This window comes from Macrotis lagotis, chromosome 8 (genome assembly GCF_037893015.1).
Source record: "Macrotis lagotis isolate mMagLag1 chromosome 8, bilby.v1.9.chrom.fasta, whole genome shotgun sequence".
Taxonomy (NCBI): Eukaryota; Metazoa; Chordata; class Mammalia; order Peramelemorphia; family Peramelidae; genus Macrotis; species Macrotis lagotis.
In genome coordinates, this window is record NC_133665.1 from 169545838 (window position 1) to 169572444 (window position 26607).

General features: G+C 41.9%; 1 protein-coding gene and 1 long non-coding RNA gene across 2 annotated transcripts in view; one reads left to right on the plus strand and one right to left on the minus strand.

Annotated features, from left to right (window-relative positions):
• Positions 1–26607, plus strand: part of PRICKLE2 (prickle planar cell polarity protein 2) — a 96025-nt gene that overhangs the window by 40930 nt on the left and 28488 nt on the right. The window contains 4 exon segments of the mRNA XM_074198819.1: positions 2737–2874; positions 4317–4520; positions 6583–6769; positions 15154–16020. Coding sequence (XP_074054920.1) covers positions 2737–2874; positions 4317–4520; positions 6583–6769; positions 15154–16020 — 1396 coding nt within the window.
• Positions 5816–26607, minus strand: part of LOC141496342 (uncharacterized) — a 205107-nt gene continuing 184315 nt past the window's right edge. Inside the window, exons 5-6 of the long non-coding RNA XR_012471030.1 lie at positions 7540–7678; positions 5816–6889 (exon numbers count right to left, since the gene is read on the minus strand). This is a non-coding gene — a long non-coding RNA (uncharacterized LOC141496342). The remainder of the gene's footprint in view (positions 6890–7539; positions 7679–26607) is intronic.

The window sequence follows — 26607 nt, forward strand, 5'->3', positions numbered from 1 at the left end:
CACCTTATTTGAAGAAAAAGTGAGGGGGGGGTGATTTGTAGGTCCTAAATAAGATCCTGAGATGGGAACTGTCCTTAGACTTGAAGGTCATTTTGACCTTTTCCTAACTATATCCCTAGTGGGCCCTGCTGCCATTTAAGCCAGGTCTATTTTCATCCAAATAGGCTTTCCTTTTTCCCCTTTAAAACTGAGAGATAGACTAGTGAGCCAGTTTGGGAATGAATATACAGAATTCTGCAACTTTGGTAGGTATACCTTATTTTAAAAGTTTGTCCATGAATTCTAAATATATGTTGGGGGCTGTTCACAGTCTCTCTTGAGCATAGATACACCAGTACTTTTTTTCTTTATTCATCAGAAGGACTCTTTTCTGTTTCTGTATAGAGAGCTGTGGTTTGTGGGCTTTTTTAAAATGAAAAGTGATACCGCACAAATTGCCTTTTCATGTTAGTGACAATTTAATATGTGCAAATCAATGGGCAAATTAGGCCCATTCAGCCTGCTCATTTTTGAACAAAAGATAATTGGTAAGGTAAATACGCCAACCGTTCATTTCTTCCCTCAAATCAGAAAACCTGATCATAGACAGAAGCCACGCGCTGTGGTTTGATGCAAACTGTGCTGGGCACAGGTCCAGAAGGCCTAAGATCTTACTTTGGTCCTGCCACCAGCCAGCTTGGTGACCTTGGAAAAGTCATTTTATCTCTAAGAGGGGTTGAACTCAATGAATTCTATGGGTCTTTTCAATTCTGACAGTCCATTAAATTCCTCATTCATCCAAGAAAGAATGCACCTTGAATTATTTCATAATAATATTAACCAACAGAGAGGGCAGCCACATTTATAGTTTTTTCACTACATTATCCCATTTCATCTTCATGGTGACTGCCTTGTGAGGGAAGTATTAGGTTCATCCTTTTATAGATGAGGAAAGTGAATCTGAGATAAAGTGACTGAGTCTAGATTCAAACTCAAGCATTTCCAACGTTTCCTTGTTGAGTTGGATGACATTCACTTCCAGATTAGGTTTCCATAGACTAAATCTAGAGGACATGGTTGAGCGTTCCTTAGTCTAGGATCACTATATTTGCAAGAAGGAGGAGTGGGGAGCAATTTTTAGGCTCCCAAAGATATTCTGAGAGAAAGTATAGATCCTGAAAATTGTCTTCACCAAAAGCATCTAACAACAAAAAAAGAAAAACCAAGTCCCTTTTATTTTCTCTCCTGAACACAGGCCCCTAAGTAAATATTCTTGCATGTACATGTCACCGCCACCCAAAATGCTTTGGAAGGAATTTCTGAGAACCCCCTCTCCCTTGGCACCACTTCCTTAGCTACATTTCACTGAAATCATCCCTACACAAGACAGGGAGTGTCAGATATGAGAACTTCAGACATAAGAGGGTCAATCAGCAAATTCCTCAGACTAGCTGAGTTGGAATAATAAGCATTTGGTGTGCGTGTGATGTTCATGGCAAATTTAGGAAGATGGCAAACCCTTTCATTATACCTCTAGCTCCACCAGCCTCTTAAAAAGTGCAGTTTGGATTTTTAATTGCAAAGACTGAAGATTCAATCCAATAAACATTTATTAAGGATCTACTATGTGTCAGACACTACCCTAACTGATGAGCATAGAATTTTTAAAAAGAAAACAATATTAACTAATGCAAAATTATATTAATATAATTACATTAATAGCTAAAATTAATTCAATTAATTACTATAAATAAAAAGGAAATTAGGGTGAGGCACCAGGGATATCTCATTCAATGGTGTTAATTCCAGCAGCAGATGCAGAGAGGAGTGAGCTAAGTCCAGTTTTTGACTTTCATAAAGGAAGGCATTGGGAAGAGTTTAGTGCTCCACCTCCCAGACCTTCAATTAGAGAGAAGAAGCTGAGGGAAATGATTTCAGGTATTATCAAATAATTTTGACGCAGTCATTTTCAAGACTCACGTTCTTTAGTTTTGCCTCTTTAGAAGAAGAGGATGATCAAAAGAAGATTAGCCGGCCTTTCAAGCCTGCCTCAGAAGAAAAGTTTGGGACGGTTCCAGACTTTCCTAATTTTCCTAAGTTTTTTTTAACTTTGCATTAATCTTTATAGAGGTTTTCTTTAAACGACTGCATGCTAAAAGGTCATTAAAATGGTCCCTCTAAAAGACCAAAGACTATTATCTTTAATTTAAAAAAGAAGTTATCTTATTATATAATTTTGCTATCCTTTATATTTTATTTTTTCCTTAAGAATATGATTTCTTGGGGGCGGCTAGGTGGTGCAGTGGATGGAGCACTGGCCCTGGAGTCAGGAGGACCTGAGTTCAAATGTGACCTCAGACACTTAATAATTGCCTAGCTGTGTGGCCTTGGGCAAGCCACTTAACCCCCATTGCCTTGCAAAAAAAAAAAAAACCCAAAACAAACAAAAAAAAACAAAGAATATGATTTTTCTCTCTCAACATATTCCACTTAGATCAACGTATGCCATGGAAACAATGTAAAGACTAACAGACTGCCTTCTATGGGCGTAGGGGGAAGGAAAGTGAGATTGGGGGGAGGAATGTAAAATTCAAAAATAAATTTAAAAAAAATTAAATTCTTATTGATTTCTTTTTTAAAAAAAGATCCCTGCAACTGAGTTCCTTCTTCTCTAATATTGAAAAGTCCATCCAGGTGACTTAGAGACCCAGACTAGGAATATCCATGAGATCCTTCTCTCCTTTGCTCTCTCTCTAGGTTCGATATTGTAATTCCCTGGATGAGGAGGAGAAGAGAGAGCTCAAACTCTTCAGCAACCAAAGGAAACGGGAGAATCTGGGCCGAGGAAATGTCAGGCCATTTCCTGTCACTATGACAGGAGCCATTTGTGAACAGGTAAGTTTGTATAGAAGGCGGCACTCAAGGCCAAACTAGTCATGTGCTGCTCATCCCTCATTGGAATAACCCAAAGACCTTCAAATTTCCCAAAACTCCTTCAGAGACAGAAGATGATGATTATCTTAGCACTAGTTTCAAAGGCATGGAAAATAATTTTGATCCTTCTATCTGTTAAACAAAACTTGGTTATGTTGTCCCTGGGAAACTGAACCAGTGGGTCTTTGGTCTATTTTCTGCACAATTGAAGGCTGCCCAAGGAGTGGAGACAGACATAAAGGTAGCAGATTTTAGAGAAAGTAATGTCTGCTATGATGACAGCCTCCTTGCTACCAGAAACCCTTCATCTGCTGATTTCCTTTGTCTTCATTCATTTTCTGCTTTTCCCTGTTTCTCGAAAGTAATGCCTCATGTAGCCAATCAATTAAGCACTATATGTGAGAATCTGAGCTGATGATAAAAAGAAAGGTAAAGAGAGCTCCTAAGGAGCTCACATGCTGATGGGGCAAATACCACAGAAGTAGCATCACACATTGAGCCCAGACAATTCCAAAGGACCCATGGTGAAAAAGGCATCCACCTCCAAAGACAGAACTGATGAACTCTGAGAACAGATCAAAGCAGGATTTTTTTAAACTTTATATTCTTGCTTTTTTTTTTTTTTGCAAAATTAAGATGGAAATACATTTTGTATGACTTCATATGTATAATTGGTATCATATTGCTTGCCTTCTCAATGAGTGGGAGAAAAGAGAGAATTTGGAACACAATTTTTTTCAATGAATGCTAAAAAAACTTGAAAAATTGTTTAAAAGAAAAAAAAAGAAGTGAAGCAATGTTAAAATAGAAAAGAAGAAGGAGAGAAATATATGGGAGGGTCATCCTGGCTTGGAGTTCATCTAAGTATTATGGAATTCTTTTTTTTTAATCTCTTGGAGTTCTGGGAAAATTTAAGACTCTAAGCTGCAAAAAGATTGATGATATACTTTGGCAGAGGGAGCTTCCACACTGAGAGTTCCCCTATATATTTGTAACCCCAGACTGGGACTCTGCAAAAAACTCAATGCCCACTCCAAATATGGGCTTGCTAGGGGCATAGTATTGGATTTGAAGTCAGGAAGACTCATCTATCTGAGTCAAATCTGGACTCAGACACTGGTAAGGTCATCCTGAGCAAGTCATTTAAGCTTGCTTGCCTCAGTTTCCTCATATGTAAAAAAGAGCAGAGAAGGAACTGGTAAACCATTCCAATATCTCTGCAAAGAAAATCCTAAATAGAGGCACCAACAGTCAAGCTAAAATTCTCGGATGTCTGCTAATTGGACTTTAATGTCCATCCTTCTCTAGGGAGAGGATTCCCTACCTCAATCTCAGTGCCCCATCAGGACCTCTTGGAAGGTGTAGATGACCTTCTCACCAAATGTTGTTCTTCTCTCTTCCAGTGTGGAGGCCAGATCAATGGTGGTGACATAGCTGTATTTGCTTCGAGAGCCGGGCATGGAGTGTGTTGGCATCCCTCATGCTTCATGTGCACGGTTTGTAATGAGCTCCTAGTGGACCTGATCTATTTCTACCAAGATGGAAAGATGTACTGTGGCCGACATCATGCTGAATGCCTGAAACCCCGATGTGCGGCCTGTGATGAGGTAAGAATGGACCCTTCTGTCTTAGACCCTTCCTTCTGGAGTTGTGCCTCCAGATAACTTCCCCCAAATCATCCCCATACCTTCCACTCACCTGGTCACTGTGAGCTTTCAGGGTTAGGAAATCTAGGGAACTCTGACATCTGTTGTTTTTTTTTAAACTTATGAGACAAAAAGTAGATGAGTCTCACCCATCCCAATGGTCACAATGACTATCTGGATGCATCGTCATTATGATCAAACATGGAGCTCAGTCTTTCCTTCTAAAAGATGCTGGCTATAGCCGAGGAGACCCAAAGTGGCCTTCTTTGGCTTTGGCCCAGTTATAAGCCCCCTAGAGAGAATCAGTTCCCGTGGGTCTCAAGATTTCACTTCTCTCAGAGGATCCTAAATAAGCTCCAAGTTTTGGGTGAAGGTCTGGACATTAGAAATAACTATTTTCTCTTTTAACCTGTCTCTCTTGAGGACAGACAGCATTCTGGAATAAATAGGGAATACTGGTCTCTGAGTCAAGAAGACCAGGGTTCAAATCCTGCTGGCTGTGTGACCCCAGGGCAAATCATCTAACTCCTAGTTTCCTAGCCAATTCTCCTAATATTGCTTGCATTCCTTATTGTTGTTCAGTCATGTCCGAGTGGACATGGGGTTTTCTTGGCAAAGATCCGAAAACAATTCGCCATTTCCTTCTCCAACTCATTTTACAAATGAGAAAACTACTGAGACCAACAGGGTTATATGACTTGCCCAAGGTCACACCCAGCAAGTAAGTGTCTGATTTGAACTCAAGAAGAGTACTCTTCCTAAGTCTGGGCCTGGTGCTCAATCCAGGGGTGCTCAGTAGGTGTGGGATTAGCATAGAACTTTAGCATCTTATTTAGATTTTGAGAATTTTGTGTAGGCAGCTCGTAGGCCCAAATCTAACTTCTCTGACTCACATTCCCAAGTATTGATCTCACATTCAGAAAAAAGAAATCCTGGTGAAGGGGCAGAAGTTGGGGGTGTGGTGTCTATACAAGAGAAATTCCAGACTTTGGAACTTTGGCCAATTCCTTCCTATTTGGACAAAGAACTGGATTCAATTTGATTCAATATATATTAGACAACTGCTGTAAGCAAGGCAGTGGGTTAAAAACAGAGAAAAAGGGGCAGCTTGGTGGTCCAGGAGTCAGGAGGACCTGAGTTTAAATCCTGTCTCAGACACTTAATGATTGCCTAGCTGTGTGACCTCAGGCAAGTCACTTAACCCCATTGCCTTGCAAAAAAAAAAAAAACAAAAAACAAAAAAAAAAACACAAAAAACTGATAGGAAACAGCTTCTGCCTCAGTGGGGAATAAGACAAGGACTTAGACTATCAGTAAAAAGGTGAGCTGGGCTAAGACCTATAAGAAAAGCATGAGGTAGCTTGGCATGGTGGAGGGAGCTCTGACCTTGAAGTCTGGAAGACCTGAGGTCAGTCCTGCCTCTGAAACACCCTGATGTGTGACCATGGGCAAGTCACCTGTCAGAGTGGCCCCCAAGCAACAACTCTAGGACAGAATTATAGACCTGCTTCTGATCTGCCTTATTGGCAGAGGGAGTTTTTATTCTGGGAATGACCAGCAGTTCTGAAGCCATTGCTTCATCCTCTCAAAAGTGGGTTGATTTTTCAGGATCTGACTTTTAATTGAAGTAGGAAGTTCAAATGAAGAAACCCTCCCTCCTTGTCACCTATTTTTCCTCTTCACTTATGAAAGAGTTGCTTGGGGACATCAAGAGCTCATGGTCACAAAATCAGTAGGGATCAATGACAGGATTTGACTCCAGGTCCTTGAGTTTGAGACCAGCCTTTAACCACCACCACAACTGTCTCTTTTTGTCATCATTGTTATATAGTCCAGAAGACCATTGACTGGCTGTTCCAGAGACCATGTTTGTTGGAAGCTCAGATGGATGTGGGCAGCCTGTAGTCCTTTTGGTCTTGTTTAGGAAATCGAGTCTGGGTAGTGGGCAGTGTCCTCCCCTGAAAAAGTGGTGCCCCAATCTCAGCAGCTTCCTGATAGAAAACCTGGCTTTATTCCCTCTTAGATCATCTTTGCAGATGAGTGTACAGAGGCCGAGGGCCGTCACTGGCACATGAAGCATTTCTGCTGTTTTGAGTGTGAAGCGGTGCTGGGTGGTCAGCGCTATATCATGAAGGAGGGGAGACCGTACTGCTGCCGCTGTTTCGAGTCCCTCTACGCAGAGTACTGCGACGCCTGTGCCCAACACATAGGTGAGGCCCCCGCCTGCCCAACCACCAGAGTGTTCTGGGAGGTGGCATCACCTCAAAAGTGATGGAGGAGAGTGGAGGATCTCCAACCTCATCTCTCTTCTTCACTGCCTGGGGGAGACCCTGGGGGTAAAAAAAACCAAAGATGAAACACTCTGGCTCAAAAGAGCTTACCTTCTAACTGGAGAGGGAACAGAGGCATATCAAGATATGATATGTGTGTTGATACAAATATATCGACCTGTATAGTAATTATAGATAAAAATATTGTCTAATTTAGTGAATAATTAAAATATATACATTAGGGGTCGGCCTCAGAAATCTTACACACATCTACTATAGAGAGGAGTTGGGGGGTTGTGTGTATGAAAGACAATGCCTCTAAGGTCTCATGTTGCTCTAAATCAATGGTTCTCTCATATTTAGACATTATACACATATATGTAATGTATCTACAGAATATATTTATATATTTTCACAATGTGTATATACACACATACACACACAATACAAATATGAAGTGAGCAAACCAATGTGTCATTAAAACAGAGGGTTGGCCAGGGTGAGCTTCAAGGTCCCTCTTAGCCCCAGGTCCACTTCATCAGAGACCCTCTGATCCCTACACCCTTTGGAAAACAACCTTGTGGCCTTAGATAGTCCCCCCATGCCAGAGGTCCTCTAAACAGAAGGCGAAAGACTCCCTCCCAGCTTCTCCTGGACAGGCTCTAGAGGTCTGCCCTCCCCAGAGGTCAGTTTGGTATCCATTCATTTACCTCCTGGAGCCCCAGGGATGCTTCCTCAGAAGGCCTGGGGTGCAGCAGGAGGCTTGTGTGGGGTGGATTCCAGCAGTAGCATCTCTTTGTGTTGCTTTTATAACTCCAGGAAGTCTCTTAGTCTCTGCCAACTTTTTACCTGAAGGAAATTAGATGTGTGTGCCAAGCCATTTAGACCCACTTAGGATCCATTATGATAAAGGAAAGAATTCAACTGGACAATGAAAGGGGGTGGGTGGCTAGGAAGGGTTGTGGGTTTTGGGGTTTTTTTTTTTTTTTGGTTAAATTCCCTCTGTGTCATCAGAAGGGATTTGTTCATACAGTGACTAATCCTGGGAGCTTTTCTTTTTTTCTAATGGGGGTGGGGGGTGCGGGCAAAGACGAGGATGATAAAGATCAGCGGCCCTCTCTGGGCCTGGCTGCTGTCTGGGGATGGCTTAGTCATTCAGCCCTGGCTTTTCAAAGCCTCCGTCTCTTCCCTGGTTTGTGTCTCTTCTCAGCTCTGATCTGAAAGAAGCTTACCCTGGAGAATACTTTTTCTCCAAAGCATCTTCTCCCGCATTGATCTGGTGCTGTACAAATTGACCTCATTCTTCTCTTCTCCCCATCCCAAGGAGAGGAGGGGGAGACATCCTTGCTCTTTCAAAGCCCATGTTCTAAGGGAGAAAAGGGGGCCAGTGATTCTCAAGAGTGTGAGTGGGTTTTCCTTGCAGGGGTGTGGGGGGGGAGTAGAGGAGGACAGAAGGAAGAATCTTAAGGAAATAGTTAAGATCATAGATCTAAAGGCTCTTGGAGGCCACCTAGGCCATTGCCTTTGTTTACAGATGTAGAAACTACTGTCCATAGAGGATTGCGATGTTGAGGCATAAGGAAGGAAGGTCAGTGCTAATGATGAGTGGGGATCAGATTTATTTTTTTAGTGAACCTACTGTTTGTTTCTGGACTCTCTGATGCTCTTCGATGAGTTACTATCTCCCCTACTAACGAGGGGGTTAAAACACGTCGCCTCAAATTTTAGATCTATGTTCCTCATCTGTTACATAAGATGCCTCCTGCTCTCTACCCTTTGGAGGGGATGGATTAGACTCTAGCTGCTCTCTGAGGTTCTTCCAGCTCAAAATCTCTGAAGCTAACTGATTTAAACTCTAAAGAAGGAAAAAATAAATAAAGGCATGCTATGGGCTTCAGCTTTCTTCTGTATAATCTGAGAGGACTAGACTGGGTCGAGTTTCAAGATCCTTTCCAAATCAATCTAGAAACCTATGAGTCTGTTTCTTTTTCCAAAAGTGAGAAGACTAGATTAACTTGACCCCTAATCCATGAACCTCTGAGCCTAGAAAAACACAGCAATGGAAATTATTATTATACAGTATAGAATGAGAGCAACCGATTTCTTCAGCAGTGGGAATTATTAATATGGGGCATGTCTTCTGATAAAAGGTACCAACTCCCTCCACCCTTTCTTTGATTGGAGAGAGGAAGCCTTGACCACACAGCTGCAGAAGAGGTCCTGCTGACCCCAGGATCCTGGATTTATTGGGTCTCTTGCTCCCTTCCTTCCTCTCAAACACAATATGACTCCCTCCCTCTCTTCCTTTTTCCATAAAAAAGAGGGGAGGATCCACCTTTTATGGGAAAGGTGCAGTCATCCTCATCAGCTGCCTGCAATTTCATTGGCTGGCGAGGCTAAAAATACCCTTCCCTAGGAAGAAGATGCAGGTTTTGCTGCAAAATAGAATTTTCCTCCCCCCCCAGTCAAAGTGTGGTGCTTTGCAGTTTTGCTTACACACAGTCCCTGAGCCTTTCGAGTGATCCCTCTCATCCAGATATCCCATATTTATACAGCAGCTCCCCGCATACTCATACCAGGGACTGGTTGCTAGGGAAACGGTCTTCTCTCCCCGAGCCCGGCCGAGTAAACAGTCCTATAAACAGACATGGGGATGGAGCAGCCGTAGGCACATGCACTCTCAGAAGAATGCTTACAGGGCTTGTAAAGAAGGCAGATCTGGAAGTGGAAGGGACAGGCCCATTTCCAGATGTGTGGGGTTCAAGAGTGGGTCAGCAGAGCATCCAAAGCTGTGGGCGTTTACACGCTGGTCTGAATTGCGTTTTCAGTCCTGCTCCTATGCATTGGCTGTCTCTCCCCTCAAGTCCCCCCAAATTCCTCATTCAAGGTCCCCCACAAGCTAGAACTCTCCTGGATGCCATCTTTGTCAGGTCCCAGCCCCCCTGTCTTGGTCTTCCCAGGAGAGAGAAACCACTCACCGTTGTCCCCTCTAGCCTCATAAAAAACATGATGGGAACAATTTAAGGGGAATCTTCCTCTATCTCAGAGAGGACTGGGCTTGGTGCCAGAAAGCCTGGGTTCAAATCCACCCTCAGTCAGTTACTAACAGTGTGACCTTGGGGCGGCCAAGTGGCGTAGTGGATAAAGCACCGGCCCTGGAGTCAGGAGTACCTGGGTTCAAATCCGGTCTCAGCCACTTAATAATGACCTAGCTCTGTGGCCTTGGGCAAGTCACTTAACCCCATTGCCTTGCAAAAAAAAAAAAAACAACAACAAAAACCTAAATAAAAACCAAACAAACAAAAACAATGTGACCTTGAGTAAGATATAACCTGTTTCCTCATCTGTAAATGATGAGATTACACTAGATGGCCTTTAAGGTTCTAAATCATTGGTCCTATTCATTCTAAGAAATCCAGTTGGAGGGGCAGCTAGGCAGCACGGTGGACCCGTGTTCAGATCCAACCTCAGATACTTGATAATTACCTGTGTGACCTTGGACAAGCCATTAAATTTAAAAAAAATTGTGAAGATGGTCTAGGAAAAGATTTGACCTTGAGGTTGGTGGAGGAAGGGGAATTGGGGAGTGTGTGTGTGTGTGTGTGTGTGTGTGTGTGGACACCACACCCAATAATCAAATAATCTTTCCTCCTACTCCAGAAGAAGTAACTCTTTTGGTCAATGAGCTGTTCTAGGAATGGAAATGCTTTGTACGGCAGACAGGGCTCATGGAGAACCTCAAGGTGCCATTTTGGTTGCCTCAAGGAGAGCAAGGCTAATACTTTGGGTGAGCTCTGACTAGCACTAGACACAGTGACTCTACCTCCCTAGAATCACCCCAAATGAAAGTTTGGTAATGTAAAGTCTGAGAGAGCATTAAGAGGAGCCTAGCCTTGACACAGCCCAAGTTACTAAAGTTAAGGTGTTGTCCGAGGTAAATCTCTGGGTGGGAAGGCTGAAAGGGCCTGGGCAAATCACTTCATCTCTATTTGCTTCAGTTTCCTCATCTGTAAAATGAAGGTAACAGTAATAATAATACTCATCTTCCCAGGGTTGTTGAGATGATCAAGTGAGGCAATAATTGTAAAGCATCGTGTCTGCCAAATTGAAGTGCTTTATAAATATTAGCTGTTACTATTTATTTATTACATTATTATTACATAATTTATTACATTATTATTTTTGTATTTATTAATTATTAGTTATATCATTCATTATTTTGTATTTATTAATCTTTTGTAATAAGACAGACAGGAGTAGATGGCCTATATAATAGAGGAGATGCTATGCCAAGATCTCCTCCCCTGGTCTTGCCATAGTTCCTCAAATACCTAGGACTGGATGAGATCAGCTAGGCTAATTTCACAGATATGGAAACTGAGATCCAGGGAAGTTCATCAAAATGTGCATTAATACATAGAAAGTAGGTGGGAGAGGTGGAATTCACACTCATGTCCAATGACTCCCCAGTCAGACCATGCTGCCTTCAAAGGGTAGATTGCCACCAGGCTTCTTCCCTTCTAGGGTCAGATATGGAAGGGTATTTTTTGTAATTATTTTTAATTATAAAAGAGACATTCATCATTTTACCTTTGCTCGTCAAGTTATCAGATACATCATCCTTCCTCCAGAAGGATATATACTTTGCATATTGCAAAAATGAATGGATGTTCTATCATGTGTATAGAAAATGTATATTCCTTCCATTCAACATTTGATTCACCAATTTAAAATACATTTGTTTTCAAAGTTATTTCTCTTATTTTTAGGAATAGTTTTGACTTTTCAAATCACATTCATTTGTGAAAGTAGCCTTCTCTTTCCTTCCCCAATAAGCCGTCCCCTAAAACAAATATTTAAAATGAAAGAGAAAATAAAAATATTTAAGCTCCACTAACCAACACATTATCATGCCCAACAGTATGTATTAATAATATAATAATGATAATAATAGCAACAGATTCTTACTAATTTACATTTATGATCTCAATATTATTCCAATATTACAGATGAGTAAACTGAGGCAAATGAAGGTTAAATGACTTGCCCAGGGTCACCCAACTGGTATCAGAAGTTGAATCTGAACTCAGGTGTTCCTAGCTCCAAATTCACCCTTCCCTGAGTATTACTCAGTATCCCTTATCTATATAGTGCCCCACCTCTACAGTGAAGGAAGGGCGCTCCATCATTTTCGTTTTTTCTTTTTGATTTTTGCAAGGCAATGGGGTTAAGTGACTTGCTCAAGGCCACACAGCTAGGTAATTATTAGGTGTCTGATGCCAGATTTGAACTTAGATCTTCCTGACTCCAGGGCTGGTGCTCTACCCACTGCACCACCTAGCTGCCCCCATCCATCATTTTCAACTTAGATCATTTTAAAAACAAACAGCTCTGTGGTCACGGAAAGAGAGCTAAATGGTCTCAATTTGAATCTTGGCTCTTCCACTGCCTAGTTAGGTGACCTTGGACAAATTACTGGCTCTGAGCTGACTCGATTATCTCATCTGTAAAAATGGCAAACGAAATATGCCTCAAATTCTAACCTAATTAACTTCACAGAGCTTCAGTGAGGGTTGGGTAAGGGAAGACATGCAAAGGACATTGTGAACCCTAAAAACAATGTTGATGTCATTGTAGTTTCAAATAATTATAACTCATGTTTATGTGGTGCTTGTCTGAACTTATAAATATTCCAATCTTGCCCCAGGTTCAGGAACTATGGGAACCACAGCCAGGCACTGACCTCCACACCTCCTTCATCCACACCCCTACAGAACCAACCTGCTAGTCCCTAAATAGTCTTTTGAACACTGACTTGCTGCCCTATATTGGTAGAGAGTTTCTCTTTACCTGAGAGTCTCTTTTAACCAATGAAATCCCAGATTCAGACTTATCCCTTTCCCTAAGAGAATAAGACACAACCTGGGTGTATTTTAACTAGAAGAAGACCACCAGAGAAGTTCTGAAACTATTTAGGAAGGGAGGCAGACTTGGTAGGGCGTCTTTGTAAGGGACTCTGGACATCCAAGAAGACTGGAATGTTGAGAACCCCCCCCCCCCCCCAGAACCCATCTCCTTGGTTGAATCTCATAACTTCTTGGGTCTCAATTTCCTCAACTGTTGGTGAACTGCCCTGAGTATATTAATGTTGAAAGGAAAGAGAGGGCAAGTGTGTTAGAAGTGGTAGATCTGCTTCTGCAGAGAAAAGTATTCTAGAGGAGACTTTGGCTCCAGATCATCCATTCCCTCCAAGGAGCTAGGGAAGTTGACCTATATTTTTTCAGATTCTTGTTCTGGGTAGTGGTTTTCTTCTCCAAGTTAGTTCTCTGAGCAACTATCTATTTTTTGCTCCCCCTAAGCCTACTCCTAAGTCCTATACCCTCACATACCTTAATCCCCGATTCACAAATAAACAAGAGATCCCACCACTCCCCACATTGTTGGTGGAAGAAGTAGATGACAGGATGGCCTAGTCAGAACCCATTTCCTCCTACTCCTGTGGAAACCACAGAGCAAGGGTACAGCAGGGAAGATAAAGGAGAAGCTTCTAACTGGTTTTTTTTCCCTCTGAATTGTTGAGAATCTCTTCCAGCCAATACCTCCTTGCTCAATTTCCCATTGCCACATCATTAAAAGTCTATTTGAAGAAAATGGGGTTGGCTTTGGAGCCCTGCTTCAAGAAGGGTCAGTCAATAAATAGGTTGGAATTATTTCCTACCTGCTGGCAAAAAAAGTTTTCAGGACCTTAATAAGGAAGATGACTTTTCTGCTCATCCTCTGAGTCTAAAGAATTAAGACTCATCATCCATGGTCCTTTGGCATTGCCCTTCCCTCTACCTGCTGGGAGAAGGAAGGGTATCTGCAATCATAGGATCATTGACTTAGAGTTCAGGTGGACCTCAGAGCTCCTCTAATTCAACCCCTCATTTTACAAATGGAGAAACTGAGGCAGTGGTTAAGTCACTTAGAGGGATTTTGTGATTATTTCTTCAATCAGCCTTTGCAGCAGTTAACTCCCATGTCCAGAATTTTCTTCTGCCTCATCCTTCAATCCCACATCTTGCAGGAGACCTTCCCTGTACTCTTCTGAGACTCTAGTTAGGTGGAGATGGTATTACTATCCCCCATTTTATAGATGAGAGATTAGATTAGTTTGTCTGAAGTCCTTCAAGTAGAAGTTGAAACACTGAGTCTTCTAATCTCTAGTGCCAATGCTCTTTTCTGCTCCAACTGCCTCCTCAGTTTTTCTTCCTTTTCCCTCAGGTCCTATAGGTTCATCCTTCTTTCTTCCTCCTTTTCAAGGTCCAGTCTCAGCTAGGCTGCATAACTAAGCTTGTCTGGTTGAAATGGTCCCCAAGGGCCATCAGCAGACTGACTCTGGCTCTTGGTTCTGCTCCGAGAGTTCTATCCTCCCAAGGGCGGTTGTCCTTGCGAATGTCTAGTAATGATGACATAGGCTTCTTGGGCAATGACAACCCAACCAACCAAGCCAGTTTTTCCCTCTAGGTTCTTCCACCACAACATCTTTCCTTAGAGGAAATGAGTCATGCTTAAAATGGGGAAAGTGAGGACTGGGTGTGGAGGCTCTTGTGAGACTTCAGTACTTCAAGGCTTTGTGACTTCATCAGTGGCCTTGTGACCTTGGACGAGTCAATCAGCTCCTTGGCCTTGCGTTTTCTCACCTATAAAGAGAAGGGATTGAATTAGAAAGCCTCTGAAGTCCCATTTTGGTTCTAGATGTCTGGTCCTATGACTTCCGAGTCAAAAAAGCAGTTGAGTTGTTTCGGTCATGATCAACTCCTCATGACTCCATTTGGAGTTTTCTTGACAAGGATACTGGAGTGCTTCACCATTTCCTTCTCCAGTTCATTTTACTAATGAGGAAACTGAAGCAAACAAGGTGAAATGACTTGCCCAGGGTCACACAGCTAGTAAGTGTCTGAGCCTGCATTTGAACTCATCTTCCTGATTCCAGGCCCAGCTGCCATTGGAATCAGAAGGACCTGAGTTCCAGTGTGACCTCAGACACTTAACTGTAGGAGCCTGGGTGAGATTTAGAGTTAGAAAGGACCTCAGAGGTGACCTAGTCCAAATCTCTTATTTTATGGAAGAGGAAACTGAAGTCCAAAGAAATTTCAATGACTTCTCTAAAAGTCCCCTGGAAGTTAGATTCAGAGGCAAGATTCAAATCCAAGGCTTTTGACTCCAGAGCCAGGGTGTTTTCCATCAAATCATGCCCAAGTTAATGGTAGAAGAATTGCAGGCTAAAGGATGGGGTCCTGGGCTTGAAGACTTATGCTTTCTCCCTCCTTGTCCTTCCCTAGGCATCGATCAAGGTCAGATGACCTACGATGGCCAACACTGGCACGCCACCGAAACCTGCTTCTGCTGCGCTCACTGCAAAAAGTCTCTCTTGGGGCGTCCCTTCCTGCCCAAGCAAGGCCAGATCTTCTGCTCTCGGGCTTGTAGTGCTGGAGAGGATCCCAACGGGTCCGATTCGTCGGATTCTGCGTTTCAGAATGCCCGGGCCAAGGAATCCCGTCGGAGCGCCAAAATCGGTAAGAATAAAGGCAAGGCGGAGGAGCCTCTGATGAACCCGTGTGGCCAGCTGCAGGTGACCCCCAACCGGCTGTCAGCCGACGTGGACCCCCTGTCCCTGCAGATGGATCTGCTCAGCCTCTCGAGCCAGACCCCCAGCCTCAACAGGGAGCACATCTGGCGCAGCCGAGATGAGCTGTACCATTACGGGAATAAAATGGAGCAGAGCCCGTCCCAGAGCCCCATGCAGCTCCTCAGCCAGTGTAACATGAGAACTTCGTACACCCCGGGACAGGTGGCCGGGGCCCAGCCCGAACTGTGGGGCAAGCATTTCAGCAACCCCAAGAGGAGCTCGTCCCTGGCCATGAAGGGGCACGGTGGCAGCTTCATGAAGGAATGTCGGGAGGACTATTACCCGGCCAGGCTGCGCTCCCAAGAGAGCTATAGCGACATGTCCAATCAGAGCTTTAGTGAAACCCGAGGAAATATCAAAGTCCCCAAATATGAGGAGGAGGAAGAGGAAGGCGGGATGCCTGCCCAGCCCTGCCGCACCCGCCATCCCCTCAGCTCAATGAAGTACACAGAGGATCTCACACCCACCGAGCAAACCCCAAGGGGCTCCATGGAATCACTGGCATTGTCCAACGCAACAGGTAAGCCAAGAGTGCCTGAGTCATCTGCTGCCACTTTGAAGGGTTGTCATGGTATCTTTGCCATGTCCCCTCATGGAATTGTATTTATGAGGCTGTCGGGGGTAAGAGAGGCAAGCCAAACCTGAGGAAGCCCCCCCGGGACTTTCTAAACCACCCCCCCCCAGAGCATCCTATTAGGGAGCTGGGACAGGTGAGCCCAAAGGTCAAGAGAAAAAGGAAGTCTCTCCCCATCCAAGTTCTGCTTCTATGGATGTGTGCAAGCCAAGCAGATGAGTTGGGGGGATATGGACTGAGAGGCGGTGGGGGGGGGGGGTCAATGAAGTATCCTTAGATCTAAGTGGAGCTCATACCTTTTTTCCTTCCTTTTGTTCAGCGATTCAAATTTATTTTTGACATAATTGATTTTGCATCCACCTCACATCTCATCCCTGAAGCTTACTGTGCCTTAATCTCCCCAAACCTCAATTTCCTTGTAATCCTGTAAAATGAAGGGATTAGACAAGGTCCAAGGTCCCTTCCAGTTCCAGAATTAAGATTTCTTGATTTTCTTTCATACCTCAGGAAGGGAAGCAGCTTTGCCCCCATTTTATAGATGAACAAACCCAGACCTAGTCAGATGCCCAAGGGGCCATAGCAAATTAATGCCAACCAAATTAATGCAGAATCTAGGTGACTTTAGGTTTGAGAAATCAAGGCTTAATGGGGTACAGACATCATAGTTATCTTTAGGTCTCTGAAGAGCTGTCACACAGAAGATGGATTAGACTTTTTTTGGCAGAACTGGGGTCAATGACTAGAAATAGCAAGGAGGTAAATTTAATAATAATAATATTAATTATAATGGCTAGCATAAATTTGGAATATGGTTTATATTTGTTATCTCATTTGATCAACACTGGGAGGTAGGTGCTACCATTACCCCATATTACAGGTGGGGAAACTGAGGCTGAAAGGTTAAGTGATTTGGCCAAGGTCGTAGAGCTAATGTCAGAGACTGAATTTGAACAAATTTTCCTTGCTCCAAGTCCTGCCCTCTCTCTCTCTCTCTCTTTGTATGACTCAATACCCTTCCAATTCTGAAACTCTGATTCTAATTTCTGTCAGCTAGAATGGTATGATTTTCCTAATACTACAGGGGATAGACAACTGAGTCAGGAAGACCTAAGTTCAAATCTTCCCTCAGACATTTTCTGTATGACCCTGGGCAAGTCACTTAACCTCCTGCCTCAGTTTCATCATCTATAAAATGGGGATATTAGCATCTGTCTTCCAATAGTTGTGGTGAAGATTAAAAGATACAACTGTAAAAGCACTTTTGAAGTACTGGGAATATGGCTATATAAATAATATTTAACCTTGCCCTTTAACCTCCATTAGAATGTAAGCTCCTTGAAGGCAGGCATTGTATTTTTGTCTTTCTTGTTACCTCCAGTGCCACTCAGTACAACAGCACCTAAGAATTTAAATCCTTTAATGATGGGAGCTATGCCATTTTATCTCGTATTCCCCAGAGTTGAGCACAAAGTAGCTTTAAAATATCAGTTTGTTCTACTATGAGAAGTTACAAGAAATCTTGACCATATCCACTACTCTCTAGCTTTACCATAAGAATGTAGCCTGGAGCGGCTAGGTGGTGCAATGGATAGAGCCCTGACCCTGGAGTCAGGAGTCCCTGAGTTCAAATCTGGTCTCAGACACTTAATAATTACCTAGCTGTGTGGCCTTGGGCAAGCCACTTGAACCTATTTGCCTTGCAAAAACCTAAAAAAAAAAAAAAAAACGTAGCCTGAAGGCAGAGATGGTTTCACTTTGGAGCTTGTATTCCCAGGCTCATCACAGGGTCTTTTGTTGTTTGCTGTGTCTGACTCTGTGACCCCATTTGTGATTTTGTTGGCAGAGACACTGGAATGGTTTGCCATTTCCTTCTTCAGCTCATTTTACAGATGAGGAAACTGAGGCAAGAAAGGTTAAGTGACTTGCCCAGGGTCACACTATAAGAGTCTGAGGCTGTATTTGAACTCATGAAGAAGAGTCTTCCTCATTCCAGTATCAGTTTACTCTGTCACCTAGCTGCTTTCATCATAAATCCTTTAGAATGACTTGGCTCATTGTATAATCAGAATATCAAAGTTTTCATGGTTTATCATCAATATAGAACTGATTTTATTTGCACAGTGATCTCCTGGTTCTTCTCCCTTCACTTTGTATCAATTCATATAGATTTTGCTATGTTTGAAACCATCCTCCTTGTCTTTTCTTATACCATGATAATATTCCATCACAGTCTTATGCCAACTTGTTCAGCTATTCAATTTCCAATTCTTTGCTAACACAAAAAGAGCCGCTATAAATATTTTGTATATTTGGGTCCTTCCCCCCCCCTTTTTATCTCTTTGGGGTCTGTGGGTATCAGTGAATTAAAGGACTAGCACAGTTTTATAGCTCTTTGGGCATAGCTGCAAATTGTTTTCAAGACTGTTTGGTGGACTAGTATGCAATTCAACCAATAGTTTATTGTGTACCTGTTTTCCCTCATTCTTCAGAAGTTGTCATTTCTAATAGGTATGGGGTCTTAACTCAGGGTTATTTTAATCTGCATTTCTCTATAGTAGCTTAGATAATTTTTTCATATGATAAATAGCTTTGATATTATCTTCCGAAAACTACTTATTCAGATCCTTTGACCATTTATCAATTAAGGAAGAGTTCTTAATTTTATAAATTTGACTCAGTTCCCTATATATTTGAAAAATGAGGCTTTTTTCAGAGAAACTTGCTGTAAAATTTTTTTTATATATTGCTTCATTGTCTTATACCTTTTAGCAATCTGTTGTTTTTTCATGAATATCTCTTTTAATTAGGTCTATTTTTGCTTTTGCTTTATATAAGATCACGATTGTACCTTTTTTACGTCAGCCAAAGCACTTCTGTTCAGTCTTTTATGTTAACTCTATATGTATTTTAAGCATGTTTTTGGTAAAGAACAAATGTTAGATTCTGGCTTCTAATCCATTTTTCTATTCACTTCCATTCACATCCACAGTTCTTATTACTAACTCCATCCTGTTTTCTTCTTTTTATCCTTCTTTCTCTATCTTTATCCTGTCCCTTCTCAAAAAAGTCTGTTTTGCTTTAGCTCACTGCCTCTCTTAATTTGTTCATTCTTTTATCATCTCCATCTTCCCCTTCTATTTCCTTCTTGGGTAAGAGATGTCTACACTCAACTGAGAAAGGAAGTGAGAGAGAGAGAGAGAGAGAGAGAGAGAGAGAGAGAGAGAGAGAGAGAGCTGTATATTATTCTTTGAGTCAGTTCTGATGAGAATAAGGTTCAAGCATTGTCTGCCACTCCTCCATTTTCCCCTCCAATCATAAAGTGCCTTTTTTATGTGAGAAAATTTTCTCTGTTCTCCTCTTTCTTTCTTTTTCCCCCAATGCATTCCTTTTTCTCAACCTTACATATTTTTGAGACCAACATAACATATTTGACTCACAAGCTTGTCCTCTGTGATACTGCCCTACTAATGATAAAATCCTTAGGAGCTACAGGTATCATTTTCCCATATAGGATTGTAAACAGTTTAATGTTATTGTATCCCTCATGATCAGCTTTTCAAGTTTACTTTTTTTATATTTCTCCTGAGTCTTGTATTTAACTGTCAAAATTTCTATTCAACTGGTTTTTTCATCAAGAATGCTTGAAATTAAATATTTAATTATTAAATATCATTTTTTCCCTGAACAATTGATTATACTAAGTTTTGCTGGGTTAGTTATTCTTGGTGGTATCTGATCTCCTTTGTCTTCTAGAATACATGCCACTCTTTTAACTAGGAAGCTGCTAAAGCTTGTGTGATCCTGATTATGGAGCCATAATATCTGAATTCTTTGTTTCTAGTTATTGGAATATTTTATCCTTGACCTGGGATCTCTGGGTTCTCCCTGGGAGCTCCAGTTTTCATTTTGGGACTTCTTTCAAAAAGTGATTGGGTGGATTCTTTTCATTTCTATTTTACCCTGTGTTTCTAAGATATCAAGAGAGTTTTTTTCCTTATAAATTCTTAAAATATGATGTCTAGGCTCTTTTTTTTGATCATGGCTCTCAGGTAGTCCACTAATTCTTAAATTATCTCTTCTCGATCTATCTTCCAGGTCAATAGGGTTTTTTTTTTTTTGATGAACTATTTCACATTTTCTTCTCTTTTTTTTTCATGCCTTTCAATTGGTTTTATTCTTTCTTGATATCTCTTGGAGTCATTATCTTCTACAACCATTTCTAATTTTTAAGGAATTACTTTCTTCTTTAAGTTTTTGTATTTTCTTCTCCATTTGGGCAGTTTTGTTTTTAAAGTATTTCTTCAGTGAATTTTTGTGCCTTTTTTAATCATTAGAATAATTATTTTTTAAGTTGTTATTTTCATCAACATTTTTGTGCCTCTTTTACCAGACTATTAATTCTCTTCTCATAATATTCTTGCAACATTCTCATTTTTTTCTCCGATTTTTCCTTTCCCACTCTTATCTTTTTCTTTCATTCTTCTGTAGCTCTTTTTCTTTAAGTTTTTGCAAGGCAATGGGTTTAAGTGACTTGCCCAAGGTCACACAGCCAGGTAATTATTACATGTCTGAGGTTGGATTTGAACTCAGGTACTCCTGACTCCAGGGCTGGTGCTCTATCCACTGTGCCACCCTAGTCGTCCCATTTTTCTTTTAGTTCTTGTTGGATTCGAGTCCAATTAGCATTTTTCTTTGAGACTTTTGCTTGTAGCTGTTTGCACATTGTTGTCTTCTTAGTTTTTGGTTTGGTTTGGTTTTGGGAACTATCACCATAGTAGCTTTTTATGGCCAGTTTCTTTTTTGTTGCTGTTGTTATTTGTTTGTATTTTCTTGCTTATTTCTTGAATTTGAACTTTATGTTAAAGTTGGGCTCTGTTCACTTTTGGTGGGGAGGCACTGTTTCAAACTTTAGGTTTGTCATGCTGCTGTGTTCAGAGTTAGTTAGGGAATTTTACAGATTTTTAGTGTTTCTAAGGTGTTGTGATCCCAGTAGAGGACCCCTGGTCCTCTAAAGCCACAAGTGCTAGTGTTCTTCTCAGCCCAGGAAGTGTGACCTGGGGTCTTGCTCCCTTGAGTTGCTATTCAGCCCAGGACTAGTAAAGGGTCCCCTGTAATCTCTTCCTGACTAGTTGCTTGACCCTCCTTATGGACTCTGGACTGAAAGCTCTCCAAGTTGCTGCTGCTGCCACTGTTGTAATTGCCTCCGAGGCCCACTGCTGGTATTGCCACACTTGCCCTCTAGACTGGCTCATATCCTGATATCAAAGACCTTTCCTGCCAACTTCCTAAGTTTTCTTAGACTGAAAAAATATCTCACTGTGACCTCTTGTTGGCTCTTCTGCTCTCAAATTTGATTTGAGGAACTATTTTAAAATTGGTTGGAAGAGTTCATTTGGGTCAATGCCTATATTCTGCCATTTAACTCTATCCCCTGATTGACTTTTCCCTGAAAATAATGACGTCCAACTTAAGCTAAAGGAATTTTCTGTGCTCAGTACTGAAAGAGGCTAGCAGAGAGCAGTCTGAAATTTGGGGGTGGTTCAGGGAAACCAGGAAGGGAGTATGGAGATTCTCAGAGTCTACCTCTGGGTTCCAAATTTGCAGGAACTCAAGATTCTCAATTCCTGAAGAAGACAAGGACCAAAGGGCACCCTAATAGTCGAGTCAATTAGTTAACTTCTCAGGGTTTCAACCCCTGCCCCCCCCTCCTTGGGAAGTTACTCTAGAATCACATCTTGATAATGGAAAAATATACTCCCACTCTTTTGAAGTAAAACAGGTCATTAGCTTGTGCCACTAGGGACTCCACTCTGAAGTTTGAGGATTAAATGCTGCAGTTTTAGGTGCCGACTTCTGGATTGGTCTTTGGATTCCATAACTCCTTTTGTGCTTGGGGTGGTGCTTCCTACTTCTGTACATTCAGATCTGTGCTTCCTACTGTTTTCATCTTCTCCTTTGTGTCTTTGTGCATCCACGGGCCTGTCAGACGCAACAATGTGGGAGAGAGATTGCAGCAAATACCACAAAAGTAGATTTTTAATTAGTCACCAGCTGAAAATAGCCTCACAGTTGCATGTGGACACACGTATGTGCTGCAAGGACATGTCATTGACTAGATTTGCAAAGTCAGGCCTTTCTAACTCCATTGTACACATTCTTGGGGGAAGGGGATTAGGGGGTTTCTTTTTGGCAAGGGTTTTTCCCCCCCTTTCCTTTGGTCTGAAGATTTAGTAGACTTTGGAAAAACTAACCCTGGAAAGCAAGCAGCCTAATTCTGAGAAGTCAATATGTCTTTAAATTTTAAGACTGCAGTCTGTGAGTAACAAGGACGCCTAAACACCTTCAGCCTGGAGCCAAAGTTGGATTTAATTGATGGTTTTCCCCCCTTCGGTGGTCAGTAATTTACATTATCAAATGACTAGGTTGTAGTTAGTCTGGCAAAGAGAACAGGCCTTTTGAGAGGCAATGATTTCCCTCAAGCATCACGGAGAACAATGTCACTATAGTGGTTTGTGAACCAGAGGTCCTTGCTACCTTCGGTTGTGTTCCCAATCACATTCTGTTTGGAACTGTACCTTTCTCCTTAGAACAGACAACCCATTCCTTATTATTCATTTATAGACCCATTCATGTCGGGCTGCCCTGACGCCTACACTCACCACCCCCCACCCTCTACCTCTCTCCCCTCATCTCCTTCCTACACATATTGTTTGGAGAACATTAGTGGTTGTACCTCGGATTAAATGTTCAAGACACTTCATCAGCACAGGATTTGGAAACATAGATTTAGAAGTGGAAGGTCTCTGAGAGGTCATCTAAGCAGGAAACTGAGGTCTAGAAAGGGAAACGATTTGCCCAGAGTCCCAGAGAGTAGGTGGCAGAACCGGCATTCAAAGGATCATAGATTCAAAGATGGAGATCAACTAGTCCAATCCACTCATTATACAGATGAGCAAGCTGAGGACCAGAGCAGAGAGGTCACAGGGAATGAGGGACAGAGGCAAGATTCAGATCCAAGCCCTCTGATTCCAGATCCAAAGCACTGCCCCTCCTGAGAGCATCGATTGTAGGAGTGGGTTTCTAGCCAACTATTGATGAATGAATTGGAAGAAATCAAGGTCTTCAATGTAGTAGCCCATGGGTGCCTTTATAGATTGGTTTCAGATTATTTGAGGAGGGTTTTGGGGATTATGCAATGGCAATAATGCTGAAATGAGTATTGGAAAGCATGAGTTCTAGTTCAAACTACTCTGTGACTGTGGGCAGGTAATTTTGCTTTTTTGGTCTGTTTCTTCCTCTGTAAAATAAAAGATATTAAAACTCTGAATCTATTATCTTTACCATCTTTTCCCCATTCCCATAGTTCCAATCCAAGTTTTCAATCTTATTCTTTCCTAACCTACAAATGTACTTCCTTAAGGGTGTATAGGGAGGAGGTCCTTCAGGGAAATCCCTCCTTCCCCAAGATCTCTCTCCCAACTTTCCCACCATAATGGAAGAAATTCTGACATTTAGAAGCTCAGCCTTTAAGATCCTAGATTTACCTTCCTACACAGCCTATAACTTATTTTGGATAGTTCATTTAGTCATTAATTCATTAGTTTAAATTATCTTCCTGGCTAGAAAGCCAGAAGCAGGATTAGGAAGCAAGGATAGTCACTGTGTCTCCCTCACTGTGTGAGGGTAGCTAAAGTCAGAATCCAGTGTAGAAGACCAAAGAGGATGCCAAGGTTGGTTGTCTGAGGAGGCAGGCAGGGCCGTGAAGTGCCCCAGGTCAGGGAAGGCACAGTAGCATACAGGAGGAAGAATAATCAGAATCTAATGGCTATTGTGCTCTGCTCTGGTTAGCCCATTCTGCAGGATTCCATTTAGTACTGGTCTGGGAAAAACATCAATAAACTGGAGAGTGTCCAAAGAGGGCAACTGGGACAGTGAAGGGGCTCAAATTCATCCCATATGAGGACACTTAAATTGTACAAAAGAAGACCCAAGGGATCCTTAATGGTTGTCTTCAAGTATCTGAAAGGTTGTTTCTTGGAGTAGGGATTCTTTCTCTCTCTCCTCTGTCATTTATCTCATTTTAACCCTACAGAAACTCTGCAAAATAGGGGGGGAATATTATTATCCAGGTCTAGTTCTCTATCTACTGCATCACTTAGGCTATCTTGTAAAAGGTTTGGGATGAATAACTATATATACATAGGAATATTACCCATCCTGCCTAGAATAGCTCCATACTTTTGTTTAGCTCCTAAAGCCCAAATTTGCCTCCAAACCCCTCCTATGGGGCAGGGCCCTTATTGCCATCCAGCCTCTGGTCCTCTGGGGAGCTCTTGGAGAGGGGATCAGGGTTTCTAGGGGAGTTCAGAGGGATCAATGGGATTAAACCACGGGGGATATCATGGAGTCAGGGGGCAGAAGACAGTATGACTGATTTGGGTTTCTAGGTAGGGTTGGATGAACACTTTAGGAGAGCAGAACAAGATACTGGGAAGCTCCAAAGACAACCCTTCTGTTGTCACAGTTTTCAAGCCCCAGTTCCTGCTTGCTACAAATCAGCAAAAGCATGAAAGAAATGAGAAAGTTAAAAGTCCTACAAAGCAAATCATTGCTTGAACTGAAAAATGGTGAGTGAAAGGGAGCCTACTCTCCCTTTGGGTTGGAGTAGTTGGAATTTTTTGCTGTAGAAACCTAAGCTCCACACCTTGGCAATGGAAATTATCTAGTGCAACCCCAAACGCTATGGATTGTTGAGGACATTGCTGGCAAACTGGAAAAGAATGTTAAAAACAGCAGTTTGGAAATGTGGGGCGGGCGAGGGACACGGCTCGGTTTACTGAGCTTTGCTGAAATCTTACTTTTAATCCCTGTAATACTAAACGTTTCTATATTTAATTTTATGAAGAAACTGCCTTAGCATTCGTTCGCATAGCTTGCCTAATTGTCTGTTAACCCAAAGCCTTTGTTTAAATAGTTGGGTAAAAGCTCATCATCGCCAGCTGGCACATATTAACTCCCCTGGCCACACTTCAGAGGCCACACCCTCAAAGGGCCCAGTTTTTCCTGCTCATTGTCCTTCTAGACTGACCAAAGGGCCAGTCCCTTCAGTCCTCTGATAGTTGGCTCCAATGCAATTGCTCCAATATGATGCAACCCTCATTTTTCTACCTTCTCACTCCCTTCATTAACCTCCCAATAATCAATGATCATCTCAATAATCCAGCCTGGCATCCTTATGCTGCCAATCAGGGCTAATTAGCATCATTGAGCAGTTAATTGGCCTTCCAACTTTCCCTGTCCAACATTAACAGATAAAGTGAGAAATTAATCTGTGGTGATTGGTGAAATCCAAAGGGTCTTTGAAAGATAACTCTTATCTGGATTGGGTTTCTTGGTAGGGTTGGATGAGCATTTTAGGCTGGCAGAGCAAGATGCTGGGAAGCGCTAAAGACAAAGCTCTTGGGAGCAGCTAGGTGGCACAGTGGATAGAGCACCGGCCCTGGAGTCAGGAGAACCTGAGCTCAAATCCTGCTTCAAACACGTAATATTTGCCCAGCTATGTGACCTTGGGCAAGTCACTCAAATCCTATTGCCTTAAATTTAAAAGACAAAGTTCTTATTGGACTAGTTACTATTGGACTACTACTATTCCACTACTTACAATTTTAATGACAGATATTTCAGGCCAGGGGAGAAGATTGTTTTGAGCAGATGGACTCTTTTTTGTAATCATCAATACTAAAGATAGGTAGAGTCTGCAGTCAGTTTTGATCAGACACATTTCTCTGAGTCTCTGCTGAGCTGCTCTAATCCTTGATATTCCTAGAGCAGTAATATCACAATTGATATAGCTCTGGATTTAGAGTACGGAAGAATTCGAGTTCAGATCTTGTCCTGGATACTTGATAGTTCTGGTAACAAAGTGCTTTCCCACTGATGATCTCATTTATAGAATTTGCTTACCTAAACATAAATATATATATTTATTATATATCATTTTCACATTATACATACATACACACACATTGATAGTCTTCTTTTCAACTGGAAAAATGTAGAGAGGAAAATAGTAAATAACATGAAAGGAAGCTTCAACGCTGGGACTTTTTTATGGACCCTGAAGAATTCTTTCTATCTATTGGTTTTAGTATCAGACTCAATTATTAAACCCATTATATATCCCTAATAATTAGCAAAACCAGGGTAGATAATCATGACCTTTGTACAGGTAGAAAATTTTGCTCATTTAATTTATTTTGTAGTTAAGAAACCAATCTTGAGAGATGGTCCTGGCAGGGGGTAGGCAGGAAGCAGTTTGGAACGGGTAAGATGTTTATATGTATCTACAAAGTATATTCACAAAGTATGTAACTCCATTTCTTATAAAGCTCTCTTTTTATAACTTCCAGATTTAGGCCTCTCTGGGGTATTGTTCATTAGGAAAGAGAAACCCAGTGGCTTACATGCTTTCCGCTGACTTGGGTGATTTTATTTTAAGCCCTGACTTCCCCCTCTCTACCCAAGTCAAATAAC